The 27,251-nt window shown below is 42.2% G+C and overlaps 1 protein-coding gene across 8 annotated transcripts in view; it reads left to right on the top strand.

Moving 5' to 3' along the window:
* The window catches only part of CKAP5 (cytoskeleton associated protein 5), a 105,492-nt gene that overhangs the window by 52,320 nt on the left and 25,921 nt on the right, over positions 1-27,251 (top strand). For 7 of the 8 annotated variants that reach the window (XM_089521563.1, XM_089521564.1, XM_089521567.1 and 4 more), the window contains exons 15-32: positions 488-598; positions 1,471-1,563; positions 2,720-2,905; positions 3,650-3,744; positions 6,207-6,264; positions 6,346-6,471; positions 7,289-7,428; positions 7,615-7,789; positions 9,716-9,829; positions 12,557-12,685; positions 13,784-13,978; positions 14,547-14,679; positions 15,661-15,749; positions 24,058-24,126; positions 24,484-24,609; positions 25,382-25,531; positions 25,906-26,109; positions 26,726-26,861. In XM_089521563.1, the coding sequence (XP_089377689.1) occupies positions 488-598; positions 1,471-1,563; positions 2,720-2,905; positions 3,650-3,744; positions 6,207-6,264; positions 6,346-6,471; positions 7,289-7,428; positions 7,615-7,789; positions 9,716-9,829; positions 12,557-12,685; positions 13,784-13,978; positions 14,547-14,679; positions 15,661-15,749; positions 24,058-24,126; positions 24,484-24,609; positions 25,382-25,531; positions 25,906-26,109; positions 26,726-26,861 (2,329 nt within the window). The remainder of the gene's footprint in view (positions 1-487; positions 599-1,470; positions 1,564-2,719; positions 2,906-3,649; positions 3,745-6,206; positions 6,265-6,345; positions 6,472-7,288; positions 7,429-7,614; positions 7,790-9,715; positions 9,830-12,556; positions 12,686-13,783; positions 13,979-14,546; positions 14,680-15,660; positions 15,750-24,057; positions 24,127-24,483; positions 24,610-25,381; positions 25,532-25,905; positions 26,110-26,725; positions 26,862-27,251) is intronic. The other variant, XM_089521568.1, reaches the window with a different exon arrangement.

Raw genomic sequence — 27,251 nt, 5'->3', positions numbered from 1 at the left:
TGGGATACTCTAAAAGCCACACTGACTGCCAAAATGTGCAAAAATAGAAACAGAACAACCAGGAATGGAGCTATTTCTGGTTTGACCCCAGTTATCTTCTTAAACAGTGCAGGAAAGACCTGCATTCTATTTAAAAGGTGAATTGTTCCTGCTGGGGGCTTCCAGGAGAGGTGATTCCCTTTTATGTCCAAGGGGGAGTCTAGTGGAGATGAGAGCACTAAAAAGAAACTTCGGGGGATGCATGCAGGTGCAAGGCCCACACTTGGGCCCCAGTATCCTATGCTAAGAACTAAGTTATGAATTTTCTGATGTACTGAACTTTATGTCAAATATTAATATTTATTATTACAGTGAGTATCTTGATAGGACTTTAAAATGTGTACTTTTGAAAAGTACCCAAATGTGTTTACCTCGTATGTAGGTACTGAATATTATTTTTAAAAAATTGGAGACACAAACTCTTTATCTCCTTTCTTTCTGCTAATAGATAGAAATGTGTGAGGAGAAAGCCTCGGCTGTTCTTCCAGCCGCGTGTCTGCAACAGCTAGACAGTGGCAACTGGAAAGAAAGACTTGCTTGCATGGAAGAATTTCAAAAGGTAATCATGTGATTATGATCTTTTTAATCTGCTATTCTAAAGCAGAAAAGTAGTCTGTGCCTCCACACACACATTTGTAGTTATTATAACTTATTCTGCAGCTCACAGAAAATCTTGGAATTGTATTATGCCTCCTACATTTCTGGGTGAATTTTTTAATTAATAATTTTGAAATTGGTGTGAGAAACCCAAACATCTTTCTTCAGTTAGATTAACTGCATTTTTCTCCATAAAAATTTCTTTTATTTTAGAATATCTTCTCATTCATTGTCCATTGTCTTGGACAGTACTGGGTATTTCCCTTCCATCCCCCATAATGTTTTGCTGTGTGTATTACCCTTTTTCATACACATGTTTTTCTGTCTTTGGACAGCTTTTTCTTTTATTCTTGATTCTGAGTACACCTTGGTTTTTCAGTTCAGTAAGTGCACATATAAATATTGAGGTGAAATTTTCAGCAGAGGTCAACCGTTATTACCTTCTTTCTCTATTCTATAGCATTTAGAACACATCTACCCTGTTTATTGTTTTTTTAAAATTCTAGAAACAAATTCTAGAGTGGCATTGGCAGTTTTTATTGTTTTCTGTTATGTCTTAATTTGCTGTATCTAGTTAGAAAACTGCTCTGTGAACCAACACATAAACCATAAAACCCACTTTAGGGTCACCAAAAGTTGGTAATAACTTGAAGGCATGCAGCAACAACAACAACAGAAATCATATGTTCTGTGGTTGTCAAATAGAGACCTGATTGTAACCTGAGCATATGTTAGAACGTATTTGGTTTTGTAAAAGACAATTCAGTTGTGTTTACAGTTCTGAGGATCACTTTGCATTTTCTGTGGATAATGACTGTCTTCTCAACCTTTAAGGCTGTTGAGTTGATGGACAGAGCTGAAATGCCTTGCCAGGCTCTTGTAAGGATGTTGGCAAAAAAACCTGGATGGAAGGAGACCAACTTTCAGGTAACACAATAATCTGTTTTTCTTTTAATACAACAAGCCCCATGAAAAGCTGTAGCGTTAACTGCAATAATTTTTATAACTAATCAGCTACATCAAAAAAAAGTACATCAGATGTTATTTCTTACAGTGTCCCATTCTACACAAACCCATTATATTGCAACAAAACATAGTATAGTGTTCTGTTGCCTCTTGTTTGAATAGAGGTGGTACTGTTCTGTGCACTCCCAGCTTGAGGAATGAAAATGATACTGTTGTAGTAAAACATTCAAACACATTCCCAATCTTGTGAGGTAAAATAAGCTGTACAACAAACTTGCTCTATGTTATTTAGAAGTATTGCCACCATTGTTTGCATTTTGAAGAAGTTTAGTTCCCTAACTATGTGAGGAAATCAGGCTTGTAAGTATATGGAGAAGTATAGGTTCACTATTCAGAGCTCCCTTTTACAGATTTAAAATAAGATTAGTGTGACCAGTGTCATGGATGAAGCCAATCCCCTGAATATCCAAGGGAATTAAATCTGCTCCAAGTTTGGTTCAACACATTTATTAAAGAATCCAATGGAGAAAAGTTTGAAGATCTTTGCTTTCAACATAAAATGAACAAATAAACCCTTAACTAGCTGAGTTTGCCCAAGAATTAGTCACCAAGCCAGTTTTGAGGGGGAGAAGACCCCAGGCCTCCCTGGATACCTTGAAGTCTGTCTTTGCTTTTTGCTGTTCACATGGAGAGAAAGGACATTTCTCTTACAGCCATATTCTCTGTGGATGTGGAGAGGAGACCTGGACCTTCTTCTTCCATGTGATTGCTGGGTGGTTAATTTGGCCAGCAATCTGCACAAGAATGCAGATTTGATCAACAGCTTTCTTGTGTTTTTCATTCAGATATATTCCAAAAGTGGAAGGGTTGTGGGGTGGAGTGGATATTTGGCTCATTGTGCATCGTATGAATTAAAATGCTAATAACTATTAGAAAATTTAAATAGAACCAACCAGGTCTATTTCAGACCTGAAAGTGCATGGCAAGCTATGAGGCAAATGCTTAAGTGGACTGATCAGTTAAATATTAATGACATTTAAAGCTTCTTAAATTATACTGTATTCTGTTATTCAGATGTTGCTATTCATAGGCTTCCCCCTAAATTTTACTTTTGCAGGTGATGCAGATAAAGCTTCGTATAGTTGCCTTGGTTGCTCAGAAGGGAACTTTTTCCAAAACCTCTGCTCAGATCGTGCTGGATGGTCTTGTGGATAAGATTGGTGACGTGAAATGTGGAAACAATGCAAAAGAAGCACTGACATCCATAGCAGAGGCCTGTCAACTGCCTTGGACTGCTGAACAGGTGTGTGAAACTGTCAATATGGTAAAACAACAAAGATTTTTGTAGAATGGTCTATGTATATCATTTATGTACTTGGTCCTACTCAGTGGTATCACTAGGGTGTGTGGGGGGTGCTGATCGCACCAGTTGACACCCCAAGGGGTGTGTATGACACCACTGCTCCTCATATACTTACCTTTGGGCAGAAACTATGGTATTCATCTGCTTCCCTGCTTTAAGAGATGGTTGGAGTAGGGTAAAACTCATTGGGGCAAGAAAGGAGAGACCCCAGAAGTTTTTAAAATTAAAATTTCAAAATTCAATTTTTTTTAATGAATTTTAAAATTTTCTTTAAAAACATCACATTTTGACCTAAACTTCACTATATATATGTAAATACATTTAGGTTGTGCATATGATATTGTAATCTGATGGTATAATATTTTAATTTTGCAAGTTGTTTATGTCACAGTGATTAGCATGACATTCTGTGGCATATGGGAATTAAGATTTACCAGTACAATTAGTGCAAAAAAGCATTACTAAGGATTCTGTATGGTGTGAAATGGGAAGAGGTCAGTGGGGAGGGGGGGTGAATGATACCATGAGTTACTGCACCAGGTGACACCAACCATAGTGATGCCACTAGCTTCTTTTTCTTTTCTTTTTTGGGGGAAGCTCTATAACATCTGTCTAGATGTTCGTATATTCCTGATGATCAAGAGGAGTTGTGAAAAGAAGTAAAATCTTCTGTTTTTATTCTAGGTGATGTCCATGGCCTTTTCTCAAAAGAATCCAAAGAACCAGTCGGAAACATTGAACTGGCTATCAAATGCAATTAGAGAGTTTGGATTTGCGGGGTAAGTTTTGAAAAATTGAGAGAAGAACAAAGGATGGTGAAAACAGTTGGTCCAAGAGGTTGGATTACCCATGATACTAAAGCCAATCAACTAGATGGTGTCATGGGGTCTGAGTGCAAGACTGACTCTTCCTGTGATATTAACTAGCACTGCCACATCCTTTCCCCCCTTTTCCTTTTACCAGAGAGAGGCCCAGAGAATCCTGATCTCAGATGGGAAAGTCTATCCTGCCCTATATCTGGTGATCTCAGGGCAGGATAAGAGACCATAAAACAACATCAAACCATTTAAAAAGAATTTAAGAAATAGAATTCAAAGATAGAGCTGTGTTAGTCTGTAGAATCAGTGTGTAGAAAGCTCTTCTAGCACCTTATGAGACTAACAGAAAGAAAGAAGTTGGCAGAATGAGCTTTTGTAGACTTAAGTCTACAAAAGCTCCTGCTGCCAACTTCCTTGTTTTCTGCAACTCCAGAAACTAGAACATGGAACAATGGATGCAAGCTACAGGAAAAGAGATTCCACCTAAACATTAGGAGAAACTTGCTGACAGTAAGCTGTTCGACAGTGGAATGCACTCCCTCAGAGTGTGGTGGAGTCTCCTTTAAAGATCTTGAAACAGAGGTTGGATGGCCATCTGTCAGGGATGCTTTGATTGTGAGTTCCTGTATGGCAGGGAGTTGGACTGGATGGCCCTTTTAGTTTCTTCCAACTCTATGATTCTATGATCTCTACATAATAAAATAGAGTAATATACAGAAATGTGCCATTTAACAGATTAACTGTAAATTACAGTAACTGGACCTGAAAACCTTTTGTGATGAGTCCATATAGTACAGTGATGGTGAACCTTTTAGAGGCCGAGTGCCCAAATTGCAACCCAAAACCCACTTATTTATTGCAAAGTGCCATGTCCCTCTGGCTTTTCAGTAACAAATTCTGGCAAACTCTGTGCTGGGGCGACGGCACGTGTGACCACAGAGAGAGCTCTGAGTGCCACCTCTGGCACGTGTGCCATAGGTTCGCCATCACTGATATAGTAGTTGAACCTCCAAGCAAGAGGATACCTCTCAACCAGGCTGCTGCAACAGAGGAGGTGCCAAGCATCCCCAACCCCCATGCTGCTTGTGTTCCTCGTGTGAAATCTAAATAGTTTGGGTCAGAAATCCTGTTGCTGTGTCTAGTCTGAGATCAAAAATAGCATTGGGATTTCCTCTACCCTGTGCATTCTTCATTCGAACTGAAAGTGGGAAAATCCCGCTGTTCTCTCAGATTTGAACAGCAGCAACATTCCTTTCCTTGTATTTTCCCTTCCTAATTGGCACTGTAAGATGTGTGTATGAGAATCTGCATTTTGGCTCGGTTCTGACAATGATACAAACATCAGTAATATGAGATAACTATGAACTTAATTGTATGTATTTCACTTTTGAATAAGCTCTAAAAGACAAATAGAAAAGGGGTATTGTATTTTGTCCTCGGTAGTTCATTTTGGTTTCATAATTCATATGTTATGTTGGTTCATACAAGGTTGATCTTTCCTCTATTGTGAATCTCCACCTTCAGGGCTAAAAGGGTCATGCTTCATCTGTGAGAGTAAAGTATCTTTAAGAAGGAAAAACTGTACAATCAATTTCTAGGTTTCAGTTGAAGTGACTAAGATCTAGTTCTTGACTGAAGGCTGAATATAGAGGGGCTGTTGTAATGCAGTTTTTTGTGTGGGGAGTGGGGTTGCTTAACAGTTTCTTTAAAATGGATACAGCAGTGCTGTCAACAAGGGGTATTCTGTCCCAGAAAGGTGGAATGTGTGCAAGTAGTTCTATTCTCAGTGTCATTACATATTCTCTTGTTGGTAACATTTTGAATATGGAAGCAGTTCAGACAAAATAAGACCTTAGCACAAAATTAGCCTCCTGTAGAGAAGGGCTAGATTGAATTTGCACAAAGTCAGTTGTATAGGAGTAAAAACAAGATACAGGCTTTCTTACCATCATACCAGTTTTCTATGGGCTAAAATGTATATGTGTTTCTGTAGATGCACTTGCTGTCATATATGCCTTCACCTGTAGTCTAAAGAAGCGCTACTTTGAGCGTGGGTATAGGGAACCTTTGGCACTCTAGGTGTTTTGGACTATAAATTTCACAACCTGTTACATTTGACCATGCTAGATCATACAATCATAGAGTTGGAAGAGACCACAAGGGCCATCCAGAACAGTTAGGATTTCTATGTTGAAAATGTACAGGGCCAGATGTTTGTAATCTCTGCCATAGAGTTAGATCAGTCCTATGCACAATTATAATCTGATTGTAAAGAAGACATGTCCTTTTCAGCTTCCTCCATCAGACTGTGTGTCTTTACTTTGTGCATGAATTTCTTTCTTATGTGTTATTGTAGAATAAGCATGTCTTACGACCATAAAAATGTGCTGCTTTCAGCTAATCTCTGTGTTTTCTTCTCTCAGGTTGAATGTAAAGGCTTTCATCAGCAATGTTAAGACTGCTCTTGCAGCGACAAATCCTGTGAGTAAGCGTCTCCTCAAGTTAAGATCCCAACACTGTCTGAGTAGTTGAAATTAAGTGTTTCTCTTTCCTCTCTCGTAGGCTGTGAGAACATCTGCTATTACCTTATTAGGTGTAATGTATCTGTATGTCGGCCCACCTTTGCGGATGTTCTTTGAAGATGAAAAACCTGCTCTTCTTTCACAAATAGATGCTGAGTTTGAAAAAGTAAGACTAGAAATCTTCTGCAAGTGCATTGGAGCATTTTCAGCCTAGTAACTTCAGCTAATATTACTGGTAGTGCTTTCAAATAGAGGAGTGATTTCTTCAGGCACTGTTTTGGAAAAGTACATGAACAGGTGGTCATTTTAGAATGAGTTGAAGCCAGGCATTTTAGGATAGTGTTTACTAATGTGAATGGCACTAAGTCATCACAGTGTAGTGCTAATGCTAATTTGTTACTTGATTGGAGAGATGTGTTGGATCACTTATCTGGATAATATACTGAGACAAGGAACAATTTAATTCATGTAGACCTGTTTTTATATCCTGAGCCCATAGCTGACACACTACTCCCATTTTGACCATAACTTTTAAAATTTTAATATTTATGTATAGTATAAATATACACAATAAATATCTCAGTTATGTACTAGAATATTCTAATATTGAAAAGGTGGAGGTGAGAAGAAATATGACTTATTCATCTATTTCAATAAGAGCAGACCAAATGTTTCAAAGTAATCCATTTGTGAATTATGTCTGTATACCACTCTTCCAAATGTTGCAAGCAAATGAGGTCTTGTATCCATTGAATCACAGCTAGAGGAGAATTAAATACTGAAGTATTTAATTCCAAATTTACTCATGTAATGACTTCTTTCCAAAATTAGGCTACTACAGGACATATACAAAACATATTTTGATTATAACTTGTGTGACTTCCAGTTCATGTAAAGTGGAGTGGTCGACCACCTAACTACTATTGATATCTATGTCTATAATTTTCTCCATTCATATCATATGTGTTTATTTCCTATTTCAGATGCAAGGCCAAACACCACCTGCTCCAACTCGAGGCAATTCCCGCAATACTGTTGTCAGTGGGGATGATGGCGAAGAAGGAGAAGAACAGGAAGATGCAGGAAATGATGTTGTAGATCTCCTACCGAGAGCTGATATCAGGTATATTGGAGCTTGTTGTGCTGACAGTTCTTCTTTCTACCATTAAGACATGCAAATTTATGTTCTTCTCCAGCATATTTTATAAAGTTGAATTATTTATAATCATTGTTAATCTATAGGATACTTACAGTTTCTTCTTTCCTGTTTAAAGGAAACTAAATGTAAAATGTTAACTTTTCTTTTTAGTGATAAGATCACATCTGAACTGGTGTCTAAAATTGGCGATAAAAACTGGAAAATCCGAAAGGAGGGTCTCGATGAAGTAACAAGCATCATCAACGAAGCCAAATTCATACAGCCAAACATAGGAGAACTTGCACCTGCATTGAAGAGTCGTCTCAATGATTCTAATAAAATCCTGGTATGCTATTTAAATCCTAGAATGAGGAATGGACCTGTTGCTTTCCCTTGTCCAAATACCAGCTTCATTTAAATCTTGTAAGCGGAAACAAAGGACAGTAATGTTGAGTGCAATACCTTCATTCCATTTCACCCTTTTTAGATAGCAAGGGGCTCTGTATTCCTATAACTGTCAATTTATCTATTGATCTTGCAGTTCTTTTTACCCCAATGGAAAGTGATATTGTTGTAGACTCCGTACACTTTACAGAAACTACTTTGTTGGCATCAGAGCAAAGGAGATGTGTTGTACCATAGAAAGTAAAACAAGCGCACAATCAGGCTTTGTTATCTTCTTGTAACACATGCTCCCAAGCACAGCTGGTTAGATTTCATAACACCCTTTTAATGGTTCTTTTGTTTGCCCTGCAAGTCCATCAGAGATTATCAAAGGCTGCGATTGAAACAAGTGAAAATTAAGTTGACCTCTAGTTCTGACTGCAAATGGCCATAAAATGCAGGTACTGTAGCTCATAACATAATTTTAGCAGTTATGACTAGATCAGACCAGCAGAGTGTTGGGCAAATAATAAATGGCATTAGGCACCTTGCACCATTGTAGATGAACCACACGTTTGCTAGGGAGAAATCTTACTTGGTGTGCATATTATAGACCATGTAACAGTAGTCTTGAAACAATTTTGCTGTATTTTTATATGTTTCCTAGACCAATTCAAGGCTAATTTTCAGCTGTAAAACTTTAAATGACTTAGGGCCAGCGTATCTCCCATATGAACCTGCTTAAAGCCTGTGTCCATCATCTTATACCCCATTACTTGCCCCACTTCCTAGAGAGATGAGGCTAGTGGAGACTCTAAGCAGGACCGTTTCATTTATGTAACTCCTTTCCCAGATTAATTAGATTTGGTGTTTAGATTACTGGTTAGAACTACTGTTCTGCTGACCTTCTGCTAATTTATGTCACTCTGGAATCTTGTGGGAGAGGTTGTATATCATTGTTAGCATGAATGCATGCTGAATGTTCTATGCTCATTCCCTGACAACGCTAAGTAATGTTAGAAGAATTCCTGCCTGCAAGCCTGGAGACCTGCTATCAGTTACTGTAAACAGTATTCAAATGAGATGGTTATGTCTACTTTACACTGTGAAGAACTAGTGGAGACAAAACAATTTTCTCTGTTTTACTGAAGTTGTTATCTTCAGGGGTTTTGTTTGTTTGTTTTGTTTTTGTGGAGTTTGCTCCTCACATTGGCAGAACCAGAGTTTTGTCAGTTCCCACTTCAAACATTCCTTACTGTTCTTGTAGCTACACTTGTAGCAAAAAATAAAATTTCATGAAGGAAATTCAATGTGTAATTATATACTGAACAAACTATATTTATAATATATCAAATATTATAATTTTATGCCAAAGGTATATATAGTGAATATTATGTTCCTAAATTTCCAAAATGACTTTCAGTTTGAAATGTAGCATGAGTGTTGTTATTGCACTTTTCCTGTTTTTCTAAATAGTTCCCTATTTTTCTGAAAATGTCTCCCCTTTCCCCTGCCATCGGTTCAAAATTTCTGGAAATTTCGCATCTCTAATTTGATCAGTAAATACTGTACTAAATACTACCAGTAAATAAATACAGTTGGCCCTCCATATCCACAGATTCTGCATCCACAGAATCGACCGTCTTTGGGTTGAAAATATTTTTAAAATACTTTTAAAATTCCAAAAGGGTAAACCTGGATTTTGCCATTTTATATAAAGGACAGATAATTTTTGAATACCCTGTATATACTGTTTGTATACTCCTACTTTGTCCATTCATAGAGATAAAATATCCATGACAAGCAAACTAAGATCCTCATACTTTGCTGTTTAAATAATGCAAAGCCAGAGAACAGATGAATTTCATAGATTTTCTTTTCCATTCAGGTACAACAAACTTTAACCATCCTCCAGCAGCTGGCCACTGCCATGGGCCCAAATATCAAGCAGCATGTGAAAAATTTGGGCATTCCCATCATCACAGTCCTTGGAGACAGTAAGGTAATTTGCATATATCTCTGATAGCATTGCCAGTGGGATCTCTGATGTGTAATAGATATCTGTTGCTAAATCTTCCTGTGAAAGAGGGACATTGTAAGCAGCACTGCAAGTTCCAGAGTGGAAAGAAGGAATATAAGTGTGTGTATTCCAAAATAACTTCTGAATCAGTGTGGGGTCAGGAGGCTAAGTCTTTTTAGTAAGTATTGAGATATTGGTGCATTGAAAGCCCCATGAGAAGAGAAGGAGGAAATAATAGTATTTATATATATTAAGAGCTGGCAGAAGATGAAGCACAGTCCTGTGACACTGATAAATACAGAATCGATCTAAAACAAATCAGTAACAGTTGGATGCGTTTGAGTTTGGCTAAACATTAGAAGAAATGGTTTAGAGTAGCTTGATGAGGTGGTGGACTTTCCTTTGCTAAACCATCACTTAGGAGTTCTTTAGTTACATACTACCTTCCATTTCCTGTGGTGAGCATGGGCTTGGATTACGTGACTTCCGAGGTATCCTTCAGCACTCTTGATTCTACGAAACCACATGTAAAAGGAGGTTTGCTGCTTAACTTTGACACAGTACACTGCCACATCACTCCCTCTATTATGGTTGTGACCCAGTTATGCAGGTGTGGAAACAAGGAGAAAGATAATTTAATTCTGCATACAAGGTGTGGAAACAAATCTTGGTCTCTTTAAATGTGACCTCAGCTTTTTGGTGTAGGACTCCTGCTGAGAAGTATGTGATCTGTGAATGAAGGTGATAATACTGATAAATCTGTCCTTGTGCCCTTGAGATGTTTTCAACTGCCTTCCCTGGCAGCTTAGGTCAATGGTCATGAATGGTGGAAGTCTGAATCTAGAACATCTGAAGGAAAAACATTGAGAAATGTTGCTATAGATAGAGCTATCTTAACTTAGGCAGGATACAGACAGCCCCCTTGGGGCGGCCTGCACCCGCCCCTTTTCCTGCCAGATCAGGGCCTGAACAGCCACAGCAGCAGCCCTGGAGGCTCCAATCTGCCACTTTTCCAGGCCTCTGGGAAGCAGCAAAATGCCGCTTCCCCCCGGCCTGGAAAGGGGTGTCCTTGGGGCTTCATGCCCCAGGACACCCCAGAAAGCTGCTGCCAGGAAAGAAAGGCTTCATTCCCGCAGCTGTTTGGTGGCTGCGGGAATGAGGCGCTCCCCAGGAAGGAGCTCCATTTCGGAGCTCCTTCCAGTGCCGCAAATAGGGCACCCAATGCGCTCTGTAGCGGTGCGAGCATGTCACATCAAAATGGCGGCACCCATCTGTACAGGGAGCTGCCATTTTGACGTACGGAGTACATGCTAGGGATAGGGAGTGTCTGTAAAGGACGCTCTGAGGCAACCCTAGCACATACTCGGTACGTGCTAAAAGGCCCGTCTGGAGAGGGCCTTAGTTCCTAGGGACTGACATGTTTTACCTTATAATAAGAGTATTCTCAACACAACCACCTCTATTCTCTGAAACTGCTAAGGCAAACTTAGATTTCTCCTCTAAAGTCTCTTAAATGGGGATTATCTCCATGTAACTGGTTTTGTGAAATGCTCAGTGCTTAGCAAAGTTAATTTCATGTGCTGTATTGAGAGCCAGCATATTGTAGTGGTTTAAGCATTGTACTAGAACTCAAGATGAAGGTTTGGATCCCTGCTTGGGCCTGGAAACTTACTGGGTGACCTTGGACAAGTCACACTCTCTCAGGCTCAGATGGAGGCAAAGGCAACCCCCCCAAACACATTTTGCCAAGAAAACCCCGTTGTAGGCCTTAGGGTCACCATAAGTTAGAAATGAGTTCAAGGCACACAGCAATTGAATTTACATGTAGAACTGTCCACTATGCATTTAGTTGACTTAACAAATGTGATAACATTACATGTGCACCTCAGATAACAAGGCCTCTAACAAAGAAGCTCCTTTTTAGAAAATGTTTTATGCCCTTAGATCCCACTTTTCCTCCTCATGCTCTGCTTAGCTGGACTTTTTTAGCATCATCAGCACTGGGAGAAAGGCAAGGGAAGGCTGGCAAAACACAGACTTTCTGTGACCGTTTACAGGAATGTGTCTGCAGTAAATAATGCAGTGCATGAGGTTGGAAGAATGGGATTCTGCTCTAGTCAATCCTACTGGTGCTGTGTGTGCCTGCCTGCAACACACAAAATAAACAAGAGCTGCCTGCAGAATCCCTTACTGAGCATGTGTGAGCAACAAAAAGAGAACAAAAGAGAAAGCAGATAAGTTGTCTCACTAGATGTTTCCAGCACATTAATGAAGCATAGATCTGGAAACTGGGCCACAAAAATAGAAAACATAAGAAAACTGATGGCCAGTGAAATTTAAAAATCATTCTTGGATACATTCGGAAGAAACTTTCAAGTAGCCTGTAGAAGGTCCAAATGTTTTAGATTACTTCTGCAAGGATTGCATGGCCCATTCTTGGCTGAAGCATGAACTAGTTCTTTTTTTGTAATGTAAGAACTATCCCTATTCTCTCCCCCCCCCCCCCCTGTGTTATCTCTGCCTCTGGGACCAAATTGTCTGTTAAAGAGTTAATGCTGAGCAATACATCTGTTTCATTAACTGAGGTATACCTGTATAAGCTTTTGGCACAGAACGGAAAAGTGGAGGACATGCTTTTATAAAGAGAGACAAAAATCTTGCTTAGTTAATTTTCTTACATCTTAAATTTAAATCTTATGTTTCCTTCAGAACAACGTACGAACAGCTTCCTTAGTAACTGTGAATGCCTGGACAGAACAAACAGGCATGAAGGAGTGGCTGGAAGGGGAGGATCTGTCTGAGGAGCTCAAGAAGGAAAACCCTTTCCTAAGGCAAGAGGTAAGGACTGTGTCATGAAAATGAGGTTTGGTTCATACCACCTGAAAAGAATCTCTGTAAAGTCAATCTGCTTTGTATAAAATTTAGAGACAGGCATTGTATGAAAGAGAGAGTGAAATCAGAATGTTTATTGCACTTAGAAGACAATCCAGATGAGGCCCAAGTGCAAGTAGTGTCAAGTAGAAGTATTTACTTAAGAGAAAAGGAATATGTTTACAAACAACAACTGAGCTTGTAACTGTATGAGGAGTACCCCCATCCAGAATTCTGAAATCCAAAATACTCCAAAATTCAAAATTGTGCACATGAGTAGCTGAGATAGTGACACCTTTGCTATCTGATGCTTCAGTATACTCAAGCTTTATTTCATGCACAAAATTATTAAAAATATTATGTATAAAATTACTTTCAGTCTGTGTTAATAAATGTATACAAAACATGAATAAATTTCATGTTTAGGCTTGGGTCCCATCTCTAAGATATCTCATTATGTATATGCAAATATTCAAAAATCCAAATTAAAAAAAAATCCAAAATCCAAAACAATTTTGGACCCAAGCATTTCAGATACCAGAGATTCAACCTGTATATTCTTAATTACATTCATTACATTTCCCTTCATCTTCCTCATTCTTTCCTTCTGGCATAGTTTGTGGATGTTCTTGGTTCAGGCCATAAGAAACAGGTGCTATAACATAGCGTCTAAAGTGTCCATACAGCATTTGGTCACTGATAATGGCCTACTTCCTCAACCTGTTGCTAATTAGTGGAATTCCTTGAAAACTACAAGAAATGTCCTTGTCATTCTCTGGGTGGTTCAGAGGAGCAATCCACTTACTAACGGATTATTTCCTACCTACCAGTAATTGTTGCAGGAATTCTAAAATCCAAAGTTCTTTTCAGTTACAAATGAAACTCCTGTGCCCCCCAAGTCAGTTTTTAAAATTCCTACCAAACCAGCTAGATGTGTTTTAGCCTCCATGTGTAGGAAGTTAAATATCTTGGAAAGAATTAGGATGGAGATACACAGAAATGTAAATAAAATCTCTTAAGATGTATTGCTTTTTCCAGGTTTAAGAGATCTCTGCTTTCTTTCAGCTTTTAGGTTGGCTTGCTGATAAGTTGCCCACTCTTCGCACTGTCCCATCAGACTTGATTTTATGTGTGCCTCACCTGTACTCTTGCCTGGAAGATCGGAATGGAGATGTCCGCAAAAAGGCACAAGATGCATTGCCTTTCTTTATGATGCATCTAGGATTTGAGAAGATGGCCAAAGCCACTGGCAAACTGAAGGTACAACATTTTGATTGTGTGAAAAACTGAATACAGACATGTATTAGGGTGGCAGAGGAAAAGAGCACATAGGGAGGGGGAGAAGGGGACTTCAGTTGGGATGGGACTCGTCCTTTAAGAACAAAAGGATTGGTATGACAAACCCCAGGTGCCAGTTTTTTGTGCTTCATCACCTCCATGGAGCACGCCAGCCACTTGTCTGCTGTGCTTCTACTTGTTTCTTTGCAAGGCAGAAGCAGGTGGAGGAGCACTCGCTGTAAGTTGTTTGGCATCGTTTTCCTTTGCTTCGTCCTTTTCTTTCTTTGTTACATACTCCTAAATTTTACCCTTGACTGGGTCTTATGGGTCTTATCAAAATCTATAATTTTGGCCCTAAAACCTGCCCTCAAGTTAAACATGACATTTACCACATAAGAGTATACAGTAGTACTTGAAATGTGATCATTATCTTCTTTCCAGAGGTCTGTTTGAGAGAAAATACCTTGCAGTTGCTTGCAAACAGAAGAAATGTGGCTTATTAAGTAAACATTAATGTGGGTATCTTCAGAATCTTATTTTTACTTTCTAGCCAACTTCCAAAGACCAAGTACTGGTAATGCTTGAAAAAGCCAAAGCCAACATGCCTGCCAAACCTGCTCCACCTAATAAAACATCTTCCAGAGTGATAGGAACAGCTCCAGCCAAATCACAAGCTGCATCAGGTAATTTTACTTCATCCCACTAGCTTCTTCCCACTTTTGAGAGAGGCCAAATTTTAAGACAGTTGATAAAAATCAATTTATAAACCAGGTGCATCCACAGATGAATGTAGAGTTATCAATGAACTTGTGGCATTATAAACTGTTGTCCAACTGAAGCAATTTGACTTACTGTTATATGTTAAGTATCCATGGAAGAGAAACATTGAATCAAGACATAGTCCTGATTTGCAGTTATGCAAAGATGCAGCCATTTTAAGGCAGAGATGTGAGCTGTCTGACGTAGTTCTGCATTTGTTGTAGAGCTGATAAAGGAGATTTGTCCTAGCGTGCATAATCTTAAATCCAGATGCTGGTTCCATATAGAGTAGATCCAAAGAACTTGTATACAGTGGATGTTGACTTTCTAATTTCCTATATAAAGCTATGCGTTCTTTTCTGTAATATCAGCACAAAGTACGGGTGTAATTGTAGATTACAGGCCTCAGTTTTCTAAAGGTTAGTTAGTGCAGTGGACAATTGGATGGGGTGGCTGAGAGTGATTGTTTCCTTAAAGATGGAACTTAGGCCTGAATAGAAAGAGCCACTTCAGGCATGCCCCAAGGACATGGAAATCCCTAGCCATTATTATTATTATTATTATTATTATTATTATTATTATTAAGCAGAAGGCTTCTCTCTTTCATACTGGAAATAACTTCTGAAAGTTGTCTTAAGCTGCATCCACACTGCCATGGCTCCATGCTATGGAATCCTGGGAACTGTAGTTTGTTGTGGCACCAGAGCTGCCTGACAGAGAAGGTTAAATGTCTCACAAAATTACAATTCCCAGAATTCCATAGCACGGATCCATGGCAGTTAAAGTGGTGTCATACCGCATTGTTTCTGTAGCTCTGTTGGCGGGACAGGGGGACGATTTCTTTTATGGTGATTTTGATGTCAGTGTTATTGTAGTTTGCGCTGTGTTACATCTCCTGCTCTAAGGTTCTAGTGAAGAGTTTTCATCCAGCGCTGTGGAAACCAAACCAGATGCCAAAAAGCCTAAAGCAGGAGGAACTGCCCCTAAAACTAAGGTAAAGTTTTTCGGCATGATAGTTATAATTGGTTGTCATAAGCCATGTATATTGTGTTTGTAATATTCCATCATATCTTCTTTACCCTAAGAAGTATTAACTGACATTAGTAGAAGTCTCTTCCCCCAAAATTGTTGCAACCTTTCCCCTTTGTCAGGACATTTGCTTTCTAAGAAGGAAACCACAAGGTTCCATAGATTCCACCATGGACTGTTACATATATCAGATATGTAGCTGATCTGTTATATATACTGTACCTATCCTTTTATTCAGGTAGCTCAGGACACCTGTTGTATGATCTGAAAGAATATATTTGTTTTGCCTTTTAAAAGGGTTGTGTCATATTCCTTGAGAATGTCGAGGATTGTAAGCTATGAAGCAAGTGTTAAAACATGGATAAATAATGTATTGCGTCTGTTATAAAGGCCAGTGCTAGGAAGAATTTATAAAAATTGCCTTACTACTAAAGGATTCTGGCCATGACCACAAGCAGTACAGTGGGCCTTTGGTATCCGCTGGGGTTTGATTCCAAGATTCCTCATGTATACCAAAATCCATGGCTGCTCAAGTTCCATTATGTAGAATGGCATAGAAAAATGGTATTCCTTATATAAAGTGCCAAAATCAAGCTTTACTTTTTGGATTTTTTTAAAAAAAATTCCAAGCCTTGGATAATTGAATCCATGGATGCAGAATCTGTGCATACTAATGGCAAAACTATTTCTCCAGAGGATTTGGAAGCAGGTACAGTCGGATTGCCTATTATGCAAAGGATCCATTCCAGGACCCTTTATGTAACATGGTTTTTATTTATAAACTGGAATGATATTTCTCTTACCTGAAATGAATAGAAAGTGATGTGCCTAGGCATTTTCTTAAGTCCTCCTGAACGATTGTGGTCAACATCCAGTATATGCATATCATAAAATTGCACCAAGGACCTAGAAAATGCCTAGAGAGATTTTTTTTTCTGATGTGTGTAAGTAAACCTTTGTTATATGAACTTACATAATACACTGCCCTACTTAACTCTCATTTATCTTGCAATGATTCTTTAAAAACCTTTATATTTTACATGGTGTGCCATATTCTTATTAATGTAGAACCGATTACTGTACCTGAGGTTTCCTGAATAAGATAGTTATTCATAACACTTCTGAAGTTTCTTAGGCTTAGTGTGATTCATTGCATTAAGCATAGAAAACTATGTAGTTAGGATTTTTCTGCTTAGAAGCATTTCGCACATCAAAATTCATACTTAAGTTCATGCCTCCTAGGTGTTTAAAAATCTGAAAGGGCCTCTTGCTCTGTTCATTGCTTGAAAAAATAGTTTGCATGGGGAAAGGGAATGATTCTTTCTCAGCTACTACACTGTCTCAGTACTTAAGGTTCCTTCTCTAGAAAGCAGTTTTAGAGCTTGAGATGAAAAGACAGGAGATCTGTATTTAGTTGAACTAGCATGGGGTGTCCACCTTATCTACTGTGTAGTTTGCTATATAGCCATCAGAAAGGAGTGAAGTACATAAGGTTTTACCCTTCTTCTTCGTGGTTTCTGCAAATCATACAAAATAGGTTGTACTGTGCCTGCGCAGTGCTGCTCAGAAAACTTCTGGAATCACTGGGCAAAGTTAACTTTGCAACTTTTTGGCAGTAGCTCCACCCATCCCTTATAAGTCCCCTGCATTCCTGCTCTTTCCCCAGTTCCTTTTTTCCGCCATGCTAGCTGTTTTAGGAATTACGGACCGTTTGACCATTCTTGATCTCCACCCACCCCCCCCCACCCCCCGGTGTATTGTTGACCATTCTGCACGTCTTACAACTTCGATTTAAGGATTTGAATCAGCTCATTATGACTCCGGCATTGTTCAAGAAGTGCGACGTCTGTGGTGGTAAGATCCCGGGACAGGATCCCCACTCTTCATGCCTTCTCTGCCTCGGCGAGGCTCACAATCCTAAGGCTTGTGCCCTTTGCAAGTCGCTAACTCCTCAAGTGAGGAAAAATCGTGACTCTCAGCTGATGGCTGCCCTGTATAAACAGGTTCTCCAACCTCCGCCTGCCTCCTGCTCCACTTTGGCACCTGCTGCCTCAGAGTCAGTACCAGCAGCTGCTGGTCCTGTGGCTCAGAGCTCCACCACTGAGCCAAGCGCCACCACCATGTCTATCCCTGAAAAGGGTGACAGGACTGAAAGAGCATGACAGATGAAGTCTAAGTCCTCCAAAAAGGGCAAGACTAAGTCGAAGGACTCGAGCTCCAGGAAGGATCCAGCCCATGTTAAGGATACGAGCTCCCTTGTGGATTCAAGCTCAAAATCCTCCTCAAAAAAGAGGCACAGGCCCTTGGATTCAGGAGACGGTTCTCCTCAGGGCTTGTCGAAGAAGAAGAGGCCTTTGGATTCAGGGGATGGCTCCCCTCATGGCTCTTCCCACAAGAAGGCCCCTGACAGCACCTGGTCATCCTCCAAAGAGCATGCATCACCTTCAATACTCAGACAGGACGCGTCAGTACCACTTGAAGCCAACTCTTCCTGGGCCTGTCGGACACCGGCTTCAGTCGACTCTCCACCTGCCACGGTTAGCCTTCCACCAACTCTCCGAAGAGGAAGTCGACACTGCCACTCAGTCACCTCGTCGCCGATCACCAACACCAGTTCCTCGGGTTCAAATCCCTGAGGCAGAGGTTCACCAGCAGTAAGACTCGGACTATTACTACGACAGCAAGACGGACAGATATTTTGTCTCAGTCAGTCGTGACGTGGTCCGCAGTCGCTTGGGCCCTAGATCCACTGTGCCACTGTGCCACCAATGGCAAAGTCCACTTTGCCACTGACGTCAAGATCCACTCCACCACCAACGGCTCTGGTACCGTCGCCTGCGTCAGTCCTGAGACCTTGTTCCGTTGTTGCCACTGCCACCCAGACGCGGCACTCTTCTTCTTACGTGGTGCTGGATGCTGACGCCTCTGAATCTGACCATGACGACTCACATCATGGGGATCGTCATGTATCACAGGTTCACTCAGGCTCCTCGGACAAGGTCGCCCCACAATCTTCTCGAGTTATTCCAACCAGGTGCTTCATCTCCCACCGATTACATGCGTACCTTTGTGGAACACATCATTAAGATGGCAAACACGTTGGACCGTCAAATCACCCACATGGAGGATGATGCCGCCGACCCCATTGAGAGACAGATTCACAGCAAGGTTCCGACGCCACATTCTGTCCCACTGCTGCCTTCACTTGAAAGGATAGCTAAGCGCTCTTGGGACGCACCTGCCTCGCTGACACTCACGACCAGGAAGATTGAATCCCTCCACAGGATTACTCCTTCTCAGTCTTCTTGGTTGTTGGCACACTCCAAGCAGAATCCTGCCATTGTCGAGGGATCTCAACAGTCTTTCACGCCAAAGACGTTCACGTCACCTGAGGACTGAGAGGCCAAGAAGGTGTACGGCCTAGCAAAGAAGGCCTACTCCTCCTCTGTTCTGGGACTTAAGGTTGGGACTTAAGGTTGCCAATTACAATGCCTGTATGGGAGCTTACATACAGTGCTTGATGGAGAAGATCTCCCCCATCATCCTGGACTTTCCAGCATGTTCTGACGGAGATCAGAGATGAGGCCCACTCCATTTGAAGCTGGTTGATCACATCAGCCTGGCACTCCACAGATTGTTCAGCCAAGCGTGCTCTCAGGAGACACGCTTGGCTCCATTCTTCAGACCTGAACCCGAACACGAAGGCCACCATTGAGGACATGCCATTCGACGATGCAGGCCTGTTCAACTGTGAGACTGATGAGTGCCTCAACTTTAAATACTGTATGAAGGCGGCTGCCAAGAAACACGGTATGTCAACTCCGTCCCGGACCCCGTTTCGAAAGCGCCAGTGGTATGGAAAGGCCGCTGGCCCTGGCCATACCACTGGCGCTTTCGAAACGGTCTGGGACGGAGTTGACATACCGTGTTTCTTGGCAGCCACCTTCATACGGTATTTAAAGTTGAGGCACTCATCAGTCTCACATTCGAACAGGCCTGCATCGTCGAATGGCATGTCCTCAATGGTGGCCTTCGCGTTCGGGTTCAAGTCATCCCAGTCCTCTTCTTCTTCTGGCTGCCGCCAACCCCCTGCTCAGTCCCGTAGGAACTGCAAACAGGATACCGACCAGGGCAAGAAAAGATCCTGATGAGTTCCTGCATGCTCCATCGCCTCCACCTCCTTCTTCTGCGACATTTTGAGGCCCTTCATTAACACCTAGACCTATGTGACTTCTGACTCTTGGGTCGTTGACATCCTCTGCAGGGGATACGCCCTCAAGTTCAAAGAGCTCCCTCTAACTGGAGCTGTTGTTTCCACACACCCCACCCAGACACCCTTCTCGACACAGTATGCACTCGTTTGGCTAAGGGCGCAATCTCGCCTATTGACCCCTCTCAAGCCCCTACATGTTTCTTCTCCAGATACTTCACGGTTCCCAAGCCCGATGGAGGCATTAGGCCAATTCCACCGTCTGCCACCAGTAGAGGCTCCATCCCAAAACGGTTGACGACCTCGTCAGTCGATGGGGAGCACCCCGGATCGACCGCGCCCGCTCTCAACAGCCACTGTCCCCAGTTCTGCTCCCGAGCACACAATAAGAACTCCCTCGGAGACGCGTTTGCCTTCGTTTGGTCAGGAGAGATGCTGTACGCCTTTCCTCCATTCCCACTGATCACCAGAGTGGTGTCCAAGATGACAAGGGACCTCTGGGATGCCATCCTGATCACTCCCTGCGGGAATGCAGGGGACCTATAAGGGATGGGCGGAGCTACCACCAAAAAGTTGCAAAGTTAACTTTGCCCAGTGATTCCAGAAATTTTCCTAGTAGCACTGCGCAGGCGCAGTACAATCCATTTGTTTGTATTCGCAGATGACCACTCGAAATACCGTTACAGGTATGCAACCTGTCCTTCTATAGCAGGGGTCGGCAACCCCCGGCCCACGGGCCGGATGTGGCCCGCGGAGGCGGCAGCACCGGCCCCAACCTGGTCCTGCCGCCGCCGCCTCCTCCTCCTGGGCCACGCGACCACGCTGCCCTCCTCCTCCACCACCGCGCGGAGGAGGAAGAGGAGGGCCACTCAGCCTGGGGCAGAGGAGGCAAAGGGGGAAGCCCCGCACTGCCCTCCCCGTGCGGCCCCGCGCTGCCCTCCCTGCCTCCCCGTGCAGCCCCGCGCTGCCCACCTCCTTCTCCTCTGCCTCCTCCGCCCTGCCCCCAGGCCGCACGGCGCATGGAGGAGGGAGGAGGAGAAGGAAGAGGAGGGGGAGGAGAAGGAGGAAGAGGAGGAGGGGGAGCAGAAGGAAGAGGTGGGCCTTAAGCTTTTTCAAATTTTATTTTGCATGCTTTAATTCAGGGGTCGGCAACCTCCAGCCCGTGGAGGCCTTTCGGCCGGCCCCTGCCACCGATTGCGGCTTTTCCTGGCTCCCGGGTGCTGCCATTTTGTTTTTCAAAATGGCGGTGAAGTCTCACGCGACCTTCCCCGCCATTTTGAAAAACAAAATGGCGGCGGCCTAGAGGTGAAGTCTCGCGTGACCACAAGAAAGGTCGTGTGAGATTTCGCGGAGGCCCGCTGCGGCTACTGGAGCCCTCGAGCAAGGCTCTGGCAGTGGCAGCGACCCTCTGGGAGGCCCGATGCCGCCGCCTGAGCCCTCTTGGAGAGCCCCAGCAACAGCAAAAGGGCCGGCAAAGAGGAGGAGGCCTCCAGCGCTGGTGGCCCCCACCGGCTTTTTTGCTGGCCTCTGACAGGGCTGGCAAAGAGGGGGAGGCCTCCAGCGTTGGCAGCCCCCGCCGGCTTTTTTGCTGACCTCTGACAGGGCCTGGGGCCCCGTCAAGGGCCAGCAAAGAGGGGGAGGCCTCCAGCGTTGGCGCCCCCCGCTGGCTCTTTCCCAGCCTCTGACAGGGCCTGGGGCCCCGTCAGGGGCCGGCAAAGAGGATGAGGCCTGGCCCCCGGGGGGTGGAAGCTCCGCCCCAGGAAGGTGGAAGCTCCACCCCCCCGCATGCGGCCCTGCCCACAGAGGATGGAAGCTCCACCCCCCCGGCTTCGGCCCCCCAGTTGTCTGAGGGACAGCAACCCGGCCCCCGGCTCAAAAAGGTTCCCTACCCCTGCTTTAATTGCTAACAAGTCTCCCTTGTTTTGACAGTGATAGTGTGGTGATGATGATGATATGAGTCAGCTTGAGAGGCATGCAGGCACTGTTTCTTAAGCCAAGAGTGTCACCTTCCAAAGTGTGTTTTGGGTGCTTTTAATGCTAACAAGTCTCCCTTGTTTTGACAGTGATAGGTGATGATGATGATGATGATGATGAGAGTCAGCTTGAGAGGCATGCACGCACTGTTTCTGAAGCCAAGAGAGTGTGACTTTCCAAAGTGCCTTTTCTGTGTGTTTTTGGTTCTTTAATGGTGATATTGATATCAGAAAGCCTCTGAGGCAAGGCCAATGTAAATTGCTGTGATTTTTACAAACTCATGCGCAGGGAAGAAATACCAAAGTCCCTTGACCAAGTACACACTTCTGAGAAGTACACTTGGTGCAAGAACTGTGAAACCACCTTGACATGTTCAATATACAAAGCCATGTGAACCCATGTTCAGTGTGAAACCCGAAGAGTTTAGTTATGCAATAAACCTCTGAAATATGCAAGAGGCCATCTTCTTAAGTAAAGCCATGTTCAGTGCCCAAATGTGCTGTTTGGAATGGGGGGAGGGGGGTTGGCCAGAAAGCGAAGTACATTTCTGCCATCTGTCTAGGAATAATGCCCAAATGTCCTCCATTTTGATCATGCCTAAGAAACATGCATTTAGATTAACATTTTTTAAAAAACATCAAATTTTTTCGCATGTCCTCCATTTTAAAAAAATGTGCCCTACATTTGAAAATGTTGCCCTATATTATTTAATTATTTATCCCCCCCCCCCCCCCCGGTTGTCTGGGGGACACCAACCTGGCCCCTGGCTCAAAAAGGTTGCCTACCCCTGTTCTATAGTGTTGCCCTGAAGATGTTCTTCCTGTGTATTGAAGGAACATTAGTAACCATGTTTGGGGGGGTCTCTTTTAGGCCCAGGAGGAGCTCTTTCCTAACAGAGAGTCAACCAGACATTGACTTCCAAGTCCTTTCCTGTTGTTAAAAAGCCCTCCTCTAGGCCTAAAACAGCCCCGTGGGGGCCCACAATATGGCACAATTGACTCCACTCTCTCTAGAGGGCATTTGTAGGCAAGATAAATGATTTATTGATTTGTGGAAGGAATGCAGCCTTCAAAGGTCTCGTGATGCTGGTGGAGCACTGTAACCCAGTTGCACCTATCCTGGCATAATGCTAAAAGAGTGATCCAGTGTTTCGCTTTAAACTGAATTTTCATGTTTAGAGTAGGGTGGTGGTCCTGAAGCCTTCAAATTCTGTCTTAAAATGAAATGGCTCAGAAAGAATTCCTGAAACACAGTAAGTGGCATGCTTCAGAAGCTTATACAGTGTGCCCTTTGTATACACAGGGGATCTGTTGTTGACCCCCCCCCCCCCCGCATATGGGAAAAACTGTGGTACCTCAAGTCATGTTAATTTCAATGGCGGCACGCTCCCTGGAGTGTGCCATTTTGTTCCCCTGGGCTTGCCATCCGTGTGAGCTCAAGTTCATGTACGGCAAGCCTGCGTATGGGGTGGGCAGACTGTAGTAACTTACTAATTTTTTTTTGCCTTGTTGCCCTCCAGGTCCTCTTTAAATGATCTTTAAATTATACACATGATGAATAAGAACCCTGCCCCCCCCCCCCCCGAAGCTCCAGAAGTAATTTAACTAACGGTATTGGTAGGCTGTATTTTAGAGGAAGGAACTGGCAAAACCAACACAGAGTATCCCTTGCCTAAGAAAACTCTATGAAATTCATGGAGTTGCCATAAGTTGACAGGTAACTTGAAGACACATGGATACACACATCACATCCGTTGGCTTTTGGAAAGAGTGTGAACAAGTGGCTCTGCTTGAATTTTTGAGCATAGGAAATCTTTCTGTGCATGAAGAACCTGTATGTGAAGGCTGTATGTTGAGGAGGAATATACCATCAATTTAGGGGTTGTCAGGACTTGCCATTCTAATGGTATTGAAGTTTGTGAGTAGTTGTGGCAAGTTTGCACATAAAGGATGTCCCATAGTCTGTTTCATGTAAGGCTAATGAGCTTTAAAAATAATGCTGATGTGACATAGGAGGTCTGAAGCTTCAGGATGATGGTTTGGTTTGGAACCTTCTATTAACCATTGAGCATTTTATTACTTGTTTTCAGCCCTCTGATGTTAATACAAGCCCCACCAAAGGCAATAGCAATCTGACAAAGAACAGGTCTAGTAAACAGGTAATAAGTAGATATCAATAATAGTGCACTGACTCCTAAACACTTGCTATACTAAAAACCGTGGGGCACTGTGGTGGGTTTCTTTTCATAGTACTAAGACATACACCTGATTATTACAGTGCACTTTCTAACTCAACTTCTGTGTTGGCAAGATATTTACCTTGCATGCTTTATGGGACAGGATTTGTTCTAAATAAAACTTATTTTGAGTGCAGTGCTATACATTTCTGCTCAGAAGTAAGTCTTGTTGAACTCAGTTGTACTTACACTCTGAAAGGTGTATAAAGAATTGCAACCAAAAATGAAGTGATTGTTCTCTGGTTTTGGAGAGAAATATTCATTTTTATTTTGTTCTAGGGTATACAAGGAAAGAAGGTACCAAGCAAGTCTAACTTGAAGGAAGATGATGACAGATCTGGTCCAGTTTTTATCTTAGTCCCCAATGGGAAAGAGCAGAGGATGAAAGATGAAAAAGCATTAAAGGTGAGGGGCATTAATATCATCTAGTCTTGAAAAAAGTGCTTAAAAATCATTAGTTCTGAGCTCATTTTTACTCTAGTATACCTAGGATATACAATGAGGCATTTTAAGAGTGCATTCTTTGTAGGCAATAACTTTTGTATATTTAAAACATAAACCATGTAAGGTAACTTGACATGAGTTTAAGGAAAAACTCTTCCATTGGTTTCTGAAAATAATGATGCTCATAATGTTGTCAGTCGTCCAGTTAAATGGACAACAAAATTTGCCCGTCAACATGATCTGGAAGACCATGATAAACCACACTTGTTTAAATTTACAAAGTTCTCCTGAGTTTAAATGTAATGATAAACTTTGATTAGATAAAGTATAAAGTAGATGCAGCAAATTCTTCTTCATGGTAATGCCAGAGGAATGATGGAGAAGGTGGAACATGTAATTGGAAGACTCCTTTTCCACATTTTTGCATAGCACTAAATCATGGTTTAACACTTTCAGAAACAGATCAGTGTTGTCCTCAAAGCTTTGGTCTAATTCACCTAAAGAAAGTGATTTGGAACTGAATCTTTTGAAAGTGAAAAAGATTAAGCTTCACTTATTTGAGTGGATAAAGTACAGTATTTTGCACTTATTTGAGTAGAATTGTGTGTCAGCATTTTAACTTAACAGTTAAACCCAAACAACCTTGACTAGAGAAGAGCTTTTTAGCGTAGGAATTGAACTACTGAGTTTCTAATTTGTATTGAGTAGAATGTTGTGTTCTTTTCCTGTTCAGGTTTTGAAGTGGAATTTCACTACCCCTCGTGATGAATATATTGAGCAATTGAAGACTCAGATGTCCAGCTGTGTTGCCAAGTGGTTACAAGATGAGATGTTTCATGCAGATTTTCAGCACCATAACAAAGCTCTTAGTGTAATGGTTGAGGTGAGAAGAATGGATTTGTTGTGATGGCAGATGAAGGATTACAGTAGTAATGCTGATGGTATAAAGGGTGTCTTTCCTGAGTAAGGAAGTTTTGTGAACACCCTGTTCAGTTTAGAGATCTACGTAATATTCTTATCAGAACAGTTAAACAAGTGTAATCTTCCCCGTTTTCCCCTCAAGGCATTGTGCATCAGTTGTCTCAAGTTAATTGTTATAATATGATGCAAGGAATTATGAATGCTTCAGGTAGCTATCTTCAGTGTCCATGCTACCAGTAAAACTAATAGTTTGGTTAGCCAGATGCCTCTTTGCTTTATCATAGTGTAAATGCTGTCTTCTGTCAAAACTTAACCCATGTTCCATTTTCTCTCAAGCACTTGGAGAGTGAGAAGGAAGGAGTGATCAGCTGTTTAGATCTGATCCTCAAGTGGCTCACACTGAGATTCTTTGACACCAACACAAGTGTTATGATGAAGGCCCTGGAGTACCTCAAGTTGCTGTTTACAATGTTGAACCAAGAGGAGTACCATCTTACTGAAAATGAAGCCACCTCCTTCATCCCGTATCTCATCCTAAAGGTATCATAATCTAGGAAAGCAGAATAATTATTTTACCTTGGTTCCAACTGTTGAGTGGAGAAGAGAAAATAGGAAACATCTTACTTAGACGATAAACTGAAAAACAATGATAGAGGCAGTGGTCACTGGGAGGGTGCAGGAGTGTGCCCCGTACCAGTTGACGCCCCAGAGAACAAATGACACCTGGTTGAGCCCTCCTCCCACTTGGGGCAGGAGGAGTGAATGCTCCCTTTTACTGCCTGCTCCACTTTCGAGCTTTCTCCATGCACCCCTTATGTCCCCTCTTGCTGCATCACTCATCCAGTCAGTGACTAGAGAAGCAAGCCAAGGGAGTCTGCCACAACCCTTCCAAGGTGGCTGAGCAGCTGCATGAGCTAGCAGGAGGAGGTGATGCAGGCCACTACCATGCCCCCCACCCACCCAGCAGCCCTCCAACACTAGCTGTCACCACAGGTAGTGACACCATTGGATAGAATTCTATAAGTTTTCTGGTGGGAAGAATGGAATTGGAAGGTAGTTGCTCAGTTTAGTATGGTTAATTCTGTTATTCCCAGCAATCTATTGTGTTGCTTAGAAATTTGTTTCTAAGCTCAGTGTTTCCTCTTTAATCATTCAGGTTGGGGAACCAAAAGATGTTGTCCGTAGGGATGTGCGTAGCATTCTGAACAGGATGTGCCTTGTTTATCCAGCCAGCAAGATGTTCACTTTCATAATGGAGGGGACAAAGTCAAAAAACTCAAAACAGCGGGCAGGTAGGAAGCTTGTAATAAAAATGACTGATCACTAACTGATTGCTAACAAGTAATACAGTTCAGAATATGCTTACATTGTGTTTTCAAAATAAACTTTTGTGGCACCAATAAATCTAACGAAGTTATTATGGCATTTTGTAGACTAGGGTCTATTTCACTGTTACTCTCAACTGGCCAGTGTATTAGTACAGATGCAGATTCTAACTTCATACCAGCATAAATGTTTGTAAAGTAAATGGTGATAATGGTAACTGTCCTGGTATTATTACTCTAATTGACATCTATAGTAGGAAGGCTTATACAGGCCCTTTTTCAATAGGGAAAACAGTGTTTTCCCAGTAGATAAGTCCCCCACTCCAGTCCTTTTCCTTCTCTTTGTTTCTCTTACTG

The sequence above is a fragment of the Sceloporus occidentalis genome, unplaced genomic scaffold (genome assembly GCF_023333645.1).
Source record: "Sceloporus occidentalis isolate IW3139 unplaced genomic scaffold, rSceOcc1.0.p SCAF_4, whole genome shotgun sequence".
Lineage (NCBI taxonomy): Eukaryota > Metazoa > Chordata > Lepidosauria > Squamata > Phrynosomatidae > Sceloporus > Sceloporus occidentalis.
Note: the sequence above shows the minus strand (reverse complement) of the source record. Positions and strands in the feature narration are given on the sequence as shown.